General features: G+C 45.8%; 1 protein-coding gene across 11 annotated transcripts in view; it reads right to left on the reverse strand.

Annotated features, from left to right (window-relative positions):
• The window catches only part of tcf7 (transcription factor 7), a 58,305-nt gene extending 49,598 nt beyond the window's left edge, over positions 1-8,707 (reverse strand). For 2 of the 11 annotated variants that reach the window (XM_068731643.1, XM_068731641.1), the window contains exons 1-3: positions 8,006-8,707; positions 7,600-7,669; positions 5,740-5,846 (exon numbers count right to left, since the gene is read on the reverse strand). In XM_068731643.1, coding sequence (XP_068587744.1) covers positions 5,740-5,846; positions 7,600-7,669; positions 8,006-8,188 — 360 coding nt within the window. In that variant the 5' untranslated portion in view covers positions 8,189-8,707. The remainder of the gene's footprint in view (positions 1-5,739; positions 5,847-7,599; positions 7,670-8,005) is intronic. The other 9 variants (XM_068731644.1, XM_068731642.1, XM_068731648.1 and 6 more) reach the window with 5 other exon arrangements.
• Positions 8,708-9,295: the final 588 nt, after the last annotated feature.

Consider the following 9,295-nt stretch of genomic DNA (forward strand, 5'->3'; position numbering starts at 1 on the left):
GATTGTCATTTAACGGTGACTTCTGAGCGTGATTTGGAAATTCTGGTTTGGTTCAGAGAAAGTTGTGAGGGGGTATTGTGACAGCTGAGAAACTTAAATACTTAAGAGATGATTAGAAATGACAGCTTCACCCTCTGGCCCTTTCCCAAACATGTACAAGCTGTCTGTCAGCAGTCTTCCTGTCAATTTTCAATTTCAGTCTAAGAAACGAAATGTCAACACGAGCAGGAAATTCCCCCCAAAACAAGACGACGGCCTGTACATTCCAGCGACTGTGTTTTTTTTTAAAAAACAACACTAAACAGTCAGCGGACCGTTTCACCGTCGGCGTCCAGGTACAGCGAGCGGGGAGAGTCGTGACCGCGGCTTCCACATCACAGGCGGTTTCACGGCCTCTGTGACGGCGAAACAAAAGCAGCACGCAGGCCCAATATCAGAGGGTCGAAACGCCGTCTCCCCCAGTCGGACAGGGAAGTGTGTCCCGACCACCGACCGAGCTCCCTGCACATTTCACAGGCTTTCATAGTCAAGACATGCGTTCACTGAAGTACGTTGAAGCTGCTCTAAAAAGGCAAGAACACTTGCCAAGTTCATTGATTAAGATCTAGTCTAAACACAGCCAGTGGCCACTTCAGAGAAATGACGCAACAGGACTTCTTCTGTGGTTTTAGCACGTTTAGCTTCACAGAACTCCACTGCAACAAAGAGGTGAGATCAACGTGAACGCTTCACATTAAAAAAAAAAAAACGGGTGGCCGCGGCTAAGCGAGAGCAGGGCCGCCTTTCAATCAGAGGGTCGTCGGTTCGATCCCCGGCTCGCTAAGTCTCATGTCAACGTGTCCTTGAGCAAGACAATTAACCCAAAATCTGCCGTAGCTGCGTAGATAGATACTGAATTGTAAGTCGCTTTGGATAAAAGCGCCTGCTCCACCATCGACAGGCTTTTATTGTGAAGCAGCTGCAGGAAGTGCAGCTTGCCAACTTGCCAAATTTGAACCCACCGATTGATCTTTGCCAGGACAATCGTACGCAAAAACAAGAAGCCTGAAATACGTGGAAAGAGGAAAGAAGCTGATTAGATTAAGAAGTGCAAATAAAACCATCTCTGTGAATAAGCAACACTAATATCAGAGCTATAAGGGAAACGCCGCTCTTACTCATCTCGTGCAGAAAGACCTCTTTTAAAGTCACGGTCATCAGATTAATAAGAAGCAGCTGGTGTTCATGCAAACAGGCCACAGCACACGATAACCAAACTCCTGTGTGATCCGGTCCTTCCTTTTACTGGCCGTCTGTCCACCGTCCATGAAAACGTCTCCATCATAAAGACATGCATCAGCTTCACAGCAGCGCTTCACCGGGCTGGAGGAAAAACAGTGACGATCGATGCACTCCTTATGCTTCTGCAGCTCCACACCTTTTTTATGGATCACAACAAGTTGAAGCAGCTGAGGTGGAGAAGGAGAGAGGTGGATGAGGAACAGGCGGAGAGAGAGAGAGAGAGAGAGAGAGAGAGAGAGAGAGAGAGAGAGAGAGATATATAGATATAGAGAGAGAGAGAGAGAGAGAGAGAGAGAGAGAGAGAGAGAGAGAGAGAGAGAGAGAGAGAGATAGATATATAGAGAGAGAGAGAGAGAGAGAGAGAGAGAGAGAGAGAGAGAGAGAGAGAAGAGAGAGATAGATATAGAGAGAGAGAGAGAGAGAGAGAGAGAGAGAGAGAGAGAGAGAGAGAGAAGAGAAAGATGGGTGGATGCTGAAGAGAGGAAGATGCTCTCCTCCTCTGGGGTTTGACTCCTCGAGACGACAAAAGACTCATGATCCCTCAGAAGCAGGCTGCTGGTAATCCACAGCATTACACACACACACACACACACACACACACACACACACACACACACACACACACACACACACAGCAAACATTAGCAGACAAAACACACCATGAACTCTGGGTACAAACACAAGCCTGCGGCAACAAACTTGAGGGGAAAACAAGCAGATGAAGACACACAAACACACACACACACACACACACACACACACACACACACACACACACACACAGAATACATAAGAATACTTAAAGTGTAATGAAGTTAAACAACACACAAACACAGCGTCTTGCTCGCTCAAAGATAAAGCTTCCATCCAAAGACGAGGAGCCGGGGGAGTTCGGTCAACGTCTCTCTGGCCACGTCCTCCAGACGGACGGCTGATATCTACATCCATGCAACGAACGGGGGGGGGGGGGGGGGGGGGGGTGTCCATGAAACGCTGTAATAGGGGTGTTATCTCCGGATGGGACGAGGAGGGGAACACACTTTGCAGCAGCAGAGCTTACACGAGGTGTTAAACATTAATACCAGAACAATGCGATTTGTGATTCACCCGTTCTCTTCCAGACAGTGTGGTTGTGGCGAGCGTCGTGTAAATCACACGTTAATCTGTCCACAACAAACACAGCCACGGATGATGTTTGTGTTGTTGTTGTTTGCCGCGGTTCTGTAAAATGCAGTGTGACGTTTCACGTTTTCAAACAGGTTTCCATGGAGCCAGGCTATCGCAGCACGTCAGCCTGTTTACACGTGTATCTATTATTAAGTGCTACCGCTGCTCTCGTTATCATTTCTTTCATATGGATTGACTGATGTTGTAATTTTTGTTCAATAATTCATTCTGTACACATAACATCTATTGCACAATCCGTTTTCTTCTGGGAGGTTTTCCTCATCCGATGAGCAGATCTAAGGGTTGTACAGATACATAATTATCAAATTCAAACAGAGAGACAAATATTACAACTCTATGACACCTGACTTCCAGTCATTCAGCTGAAGCTCTCACAATGACTTCACCGGTTTACGGTAATAAAAAGGTTTTGAGACGTCGCTGTTGTTGGTACAAACATTCAGCCTCTGATTCACGGAAGGTTTTCGTCAGCACCGCGCACACACCGGCTGCAAACACTCAACCAACAGAGACTCATGTTAGGGTCCGATCCGACAGTAGAAGCATTAGAGCTGCATCTCATTCTGTCATCATGGATTAATCTACACATTAGTTTAATAATGAAACAATCCTCACGACGTCTTCAGACGTCCAACCAACAATCCACTTAATACAACTTTAAAACAAACAAAAAAATCACTTTTACAATTAAATAGATTCATACAGACTAATTATTTCAGAATAACAATCTCTCTGCGGTGGCAAGGATACATAATGGTTTAACTGAAATAATAATAATAATAATAATAATAGAAACCAGTACGAGGGATAGAAGCAGACCAGCACTGAGCAAGTTCACCCACAGGACTGAAGCTGCTTTTTTACATTGAATATCGCTTTGCATGAAAAGGATTCATCTGAAGGAGTCACCTTGGACTGACTATTTTCTATTCCACAAACTGAACGACGTCTCAGAAACATAACGGACGGACTACTGGCCTCCCTCGAGGACGGACTACTGGACTCCCTCGAGGACAGACTACTGGCCTCCCTCGAGGACGGACTACTGGACTCCCTCGAGGACGGACTACTGGCCTCCTCGAGGACGGACTACTGGCCTCCCTCGAGGACACACACGGAGACAGAACCTGCGTTACATTCACACCAGCAAACACACCAAACACACCTTTTTTTTCCCCCTGCAAGTCTCCCAGACCTATAGTTTCCGATCCATCCACAACCCCCCCCCCCCCCCCCCCCCCCCCCCTCCCAAAACCACTATGCTCAGCCCTTTCAAGTGGCAGGTAGTCGGGGGCCTGATGCGCCGCTGCGCCTCGCAACCGGCGTCCTAATTACAAGGAGAGCAGCAACAAGTGAGCATTGTGTGGAGTCTCCGAGACACCCGGGGAAGAAAGAAATGCTCTTTATCTTACACCCCCCCCCCCCTCTCAACAAAAACAATCTCTGAGAGGCTGTGTGGTTGGAGAGGAAGAGGAGGGAAGAAGAAGAAGATGATGATGAGGGTGAAGAAGAAGAAGCGGAGAGATGTTGATGAGCGACGCGTAGCGGCACAACGCCACGCCGGATGTGTCGCGTTATGCAACGACGAGGGTTGAGATGTTTTTAGGAGATAAAGAGAACGCTCTCTCTCTCTCTCTCTCTAGTAGTAGTAGTAGTAGTAGTAGTAGTGGTAGTACTTGTTGTAGCAGTACTTTATTCAGGTTATAGTCTCAATCACCAGTTTTGACTGAATACCTCCATATGGTTATTGTGATGATGTGATGGTCTCACATGAATAGATATCCACGTCTGACCCGGCCCTGTGAAGAACAGCTTAGGGAGAATGTGATTCAAACATGCGCCTCTCACACAAACACAATGCAACCGCTCACGACGTAATACTGAGACCCAAACAAGCGGAGCTACTGTCGTCTGCTCTTTCATGAAAAAGCCCAAAGCGCTGCAAGCGTTATTCAGGAAGTTGAAAATCAACAAGAGGGCGGGGCTAATATACACAACGCAAGTATAAAAAGCCACTTATAGTCGAAGCGGGTGCATAAAGGGTTCCCTTCATGCATCTGATCTCACTTCAGAGGACGTAACGTTGAAGTGAAAGTGTATTTAGCTGGACACTGAATAAATAAAGACAAAGAATACTTTCACTAGGAGATAGTCTGTAACAATAGCCTCACTTATGTTTTGTACCATTTAAAACCTCCGTGACCCACCGCTGGGTCTGGACCCACACGTTGAAGAACACGGCGGTGTGACTCACGTCTTTTGTGACCGCAGCAGATTCCTCATCCACCGGGCCGACGGGACGCCGTGACGTCATAACCACGCGCCTCTCGTCTGTCAGAGCGGCGCTTGATTCGGGGGAACAAGGGCCAATGAAAATGAATGAGGTCACCAGCGCTCACGTCGGGCGGATAAGTCCGCCTGTCCGTGAACGATGGCTCTCAGGGGCCGACTTGAAGGGACTTTAGGGTTCATCGTTTGGGGGGACCGTGAAAAGGAGCGTTACTGTTTTAAAAACCTGAAATAAATCCACCGTTTTCTTGGGCGTTAATCCACAGAAGTCACGTCAATCATTATAGATCTCAATCACACAACTATAAAGAAGCATAACTGCAAAAAAAAACAAAAAAACAAGCAAAACTATTATGAGGAAATGCAGGAACCGGTTGCTGACATGAATCTACTTGATTTATCCACGAAGGAGCCATTTAAAAACATCTGGATATTGATTTTAAAACAGTAAAATGTTAAAAATATTACTTTCAAGGCAACAGATCGCAGATCTAAAAGAGAAGACGTCCATAAAGGCTGATAAAGTGAAAGTTACAAATCTGCAAGACCAGATGCACAACTAATAAAATGCAAATTATGCGGAAAATCCCCGAAGAAACATTTACGACTTTATCCAAAAATAACATGAAAAGAGCAAACAGCCAGCGCTCTGTGGTTGGTCGTGTCCACGCCGTCTCTCTGTGTGATGCTGTGGACTTCTGGCTACTGAGGACCTCTTTGCTTAAACACACTAGCACACGGCCACCAGACCCTGACCGCTTCCATCCCTGAGTGTATGTTTTCTGTTCCCTGTTCGGCGTTGGACTTGATACCAGAGGAACACGAACAGCAGCTGAAGAAACACAAACTCGTGCGGGAGTTCCAGAGTGGGACCCCCCCCCCCCCCCACCACCACCACCACCACCACCACCACTCAGCAAACCAACAACGGAGCAGCCGGCGGGAGGGTGAGACAGAGGAAAAAAAAAAAGGTGGACTTACAGACGGAGACACCGAGCTGTTGGGGAGGTAGGGGTCCGGCAGCATCAGGAACGGATAGCCCGGGTACGCCGGCGTCTTGTACATGCCTCCATCTTGCTGCTTCGACACTGCCGGTGAACAAACAGACGAGAGTCACACACTGAGCAACTTCAAGAGTGATGTAATAGTGACACTTCGTAAGAGGTCGTTTTTTCTGTCATTCTCTGAGCAAAATCTTGTGATCTGGTGTGCGACTGGACGGGTATCAGCGTGGTGTCATTTTAAACGTGATTTAAATTGACATGTAAAACAAATGTACAAAAAGAGTAAAATAACAAACAAAAAACACCCTGATACTTACTCCCACTGCACTGCGATAAGATGTGTGCGCCGCAGAACAAAAAGAAAACATCCAAAACCAAAAAAAGAACGTGCAAACAAAAAGTAGGCCGACTGTTCACAAGCGTTGTTGTTGGTTATTTCATGTTGTATCCTTGTGTGAGCGCGGACCACAATACTCAAAGACAAAAAGCGCGACAAGCATCACCTCGTCTGAGAGGCGTGAACTCCCAGAGCCTATGTGCTAATTCATGTCCCACCACCACCACCACCACCACCAGCAGCAGCAGCAGCAGCACCAGCAGCAGCACCACCAGCAGCAGCAGCAGAGGCCCCTCAGTGGGTCAGCTGGAACTGGGTTACACCTGGTCGGTATGACACAACTTTTATTCCTACCGCTCCAACCCCGTCACCAAAAAAGGTGCCAGAACTTTTTTTTTTTTTTTTTTTTGGGACGTGTACGTAATCCAAGCATTCAATCAGAATCATTCAGGGATGTTCTAAAATTCTTCTCTGTGGGTTTGTTTGTTTTTTTTCTTCCTAAAATATCCACATTTGACGTAAGATTTTTTTTGGGGGTTTTTTTTGCAGAAAGGAACGCCATGTTTAGAAGCGACTGGAGTCAGTTACACGGGTTAAAGCGCGGCCTCCATCGACGGCTGTAATTAAAAGCGCCATGGCGTACACTGCTCTACACTGCTCTACACGGGCCTTATTGTAGGGAGGCAGACGTGGGTTTGCTCTGTTCTTTTTGGGTGGTAAACCTCCAGCAAAAAAAAAAAATATATAATAATAATAATAAACCTCTCAAGGGCCCTGGTTGACCCCACTTTTGGCAAAGTCTGGCAAAAAAGCTTACACTGAGAAAAAAGAAAAATGTAAAATAACAAAAGGCTGCAAATCTAAAGTGTATTTAGACATGTGAGCAGAGGGCAGAGCGTGCTGCTATGAAGACGACGATTTAAAAGCGATACGAGCAAAAGAGCACAAAATGTCACTCGATTAGTCGACTAATCGGTTGCTTTGGTTTGTTTTTTTCATGCTGTTAATAATTAATCAGCTCGTCACGCTTTCCAGACTTTAAAGTTGAAAGCTTTTTCGAGTGATTCTCTGCGGAGTAAACTCAGCTCCACAGATCCACTGGTGAACTCGTGTAAATGGACATTTGATTAAAGCAGTATACTCTGTGTGTGTGACTGTCATGCTAGAATAGAAACACAGGAAATGTAACCCCCCCCCCCCCCCCCCCTCCCCACCCACTGATAGATGTGATGGATAAACCAGAGAGCTGCGGACATCTTTTGCAGTGTGCACCTGAAGACAAACTCTTTGAAGTTGCTTTAAATGCTGCAACACGTGTCCTCGTCCTTACTTTGACACAGTAGGAGGGGAGGGGAGGGGTCTTTTTTTCCTTTATCACTTCTCAGATAGTAGTGGCTCCAGAGTGTGTAAATGTGTGTGTGTTTTTTGGGGTGTGTGTGTGTGTGTGTGTGTGTGTGTGTGTGTGTGTGTGTGTGTGTGTGTGTGTGTTTCTTCTCTTACCTCCGTCGAGATGCTCCCGGTGTTTTTCTGGGAAGCCCCTCTGCTCGCCCTGCTGTCCCCGTCTGACCGCCTGGAAAGGGACCGACAACAAAACACGGGGGGAGGTCAGATACTCCCCAGAATAATACAGAACATGAAGCCAGAAGAAGAAGAAGGAAGAAAAAAAAATGACCACGAGAGTGTCAAAAAGAGCGACTTCAAAGCACATCATACTTTAACGTGTGTTTACAATGTAACCAACACGAATAGCGCTGCTGCTTCTTCTTCTTCTAAGGTTTAATTCATGTCAGCAGCGTATACTATTAAAAACAAACAAGCTTTTTTCTCACACACTCTTTCCGCGTTTTATCCACACTCTCTCTCTCTCACACACACACACACACACACACACTCCGTGCCAACCTACCGCTGCGTGCGGACTCTGATTTATTTCCGACTCGTTCACCAGAGAGGACTTGAGGTCGGCCAGGTCTCGCTCCGTGAACGCGTTTTCTTGTATTTTCTCCTCTTGCTCTCCTTCGTCTTTGAACGCAATCATCTCATCGTTCGCTCCCAGGTCGTCCCCGCCGCCGCTGCTGAGCTGAGGCATGTCTGCTTCTCCTCCACGTCCCCTTGCGATGTATATATATATATATATATATATGTGTGTATATATATATATACACACACTTTGAAGAAATAACACCCCACCCCCCAAAAAAATGAAATAAAAAAAAGTAGAAATAAAGAGAAGAATGACGCGACTTCTCTTCTGTTAAATGTCCTCAGTGTGTTGCGCCTCCGAAGTGTCCAAAAGCCCTCCGCCGCATACAAGGGGAGCAGAAGAAAAGGAAAAAGTTGAGATGTGTCGTCCCCCCGGCTGGCTGCTTTGGTGGAGCACTAATGTTTCCCTACAACAGCAAACAGCTCATTTGAGCCCCAACTGCAAAGGCTTGAGGAGTCCCGACGATCAAAGGGCGCCGACCCGGATGATTGACAGGTCCGATGACTTGTTGGGGGTTCGTGCGCGATTGTTTCGGCGGAGAGCCGAGCCCTTCTTAAAGAGACATCGCCTCCCATGAGCTCGCGCTCAACGGGCGTTATTCATGACTTCCAGGAGGCGTGTTTCACGCCGTGCGCGCTCAACCGTGGCACCAGAAACAAAACAAAAAACTTCTTCACTAGAGGCACCCAAAAACACACACACGTGTTCTCCGAATGTGTCGATAGAGAAGCTGCAGGTAAGATGTTAAGACCGGTAGTTTTTGGTTCGATGTTGTGGTCAGGACGGCTCATTGCAATGATGTGCTCTGGTTTGAGGAAGTAGAACGTGTTGTTTTTTCTTCCTTATTTCCAGTGATGGACTGTTAAGTTAAGTTAGTTTAGTCTAGTTTAGTTTAGTTTAGTTAAGTTAAATTAAGTCTAGTTAAGTTTAGTTAAATTAAATCTAGTTTAGTTAAGTTTAGTTTAGTTAAGTACATTAAATTAAGTCAGTTTAGTTAAGTTTAGTTTAGTTAAGTCTAGTTTAGTTAAGTTAAATTAAGTATAGTTTAGTTAAGTTTAGTTAAATTAAATCTAGTTAAGTTAAGTCTAGTTTAGTTAAGTTAATTAAATTAAGTCTAGTTTAGTTAAGTCTAGTTTAGTTAAATTAAGTCTAGTTTAGTTAAGTTAAATTAAGTCTAGTTAAGTTAAATTAAGTCTAGTTTAGTTAAGTTAA

This window comes from Cebidichthys violaceus, unplaced genomic scaffold (genome assembly GCF_023349555.1).
Source record: "Cebidichthys violaceus isolate CVI_PGR_0920_01 unplaced genomic scaffold, fCebVio1.0.p SCAF_53, whole genome shotgun sequence".
In the NCBI taxonomy this organism is placed as follows: Eukaryota; Metazoa; Chordata; class Actinopteri; order Perciformes; family Stichaeidae; genus Cebidichthys; species Cebidichthys violaceus.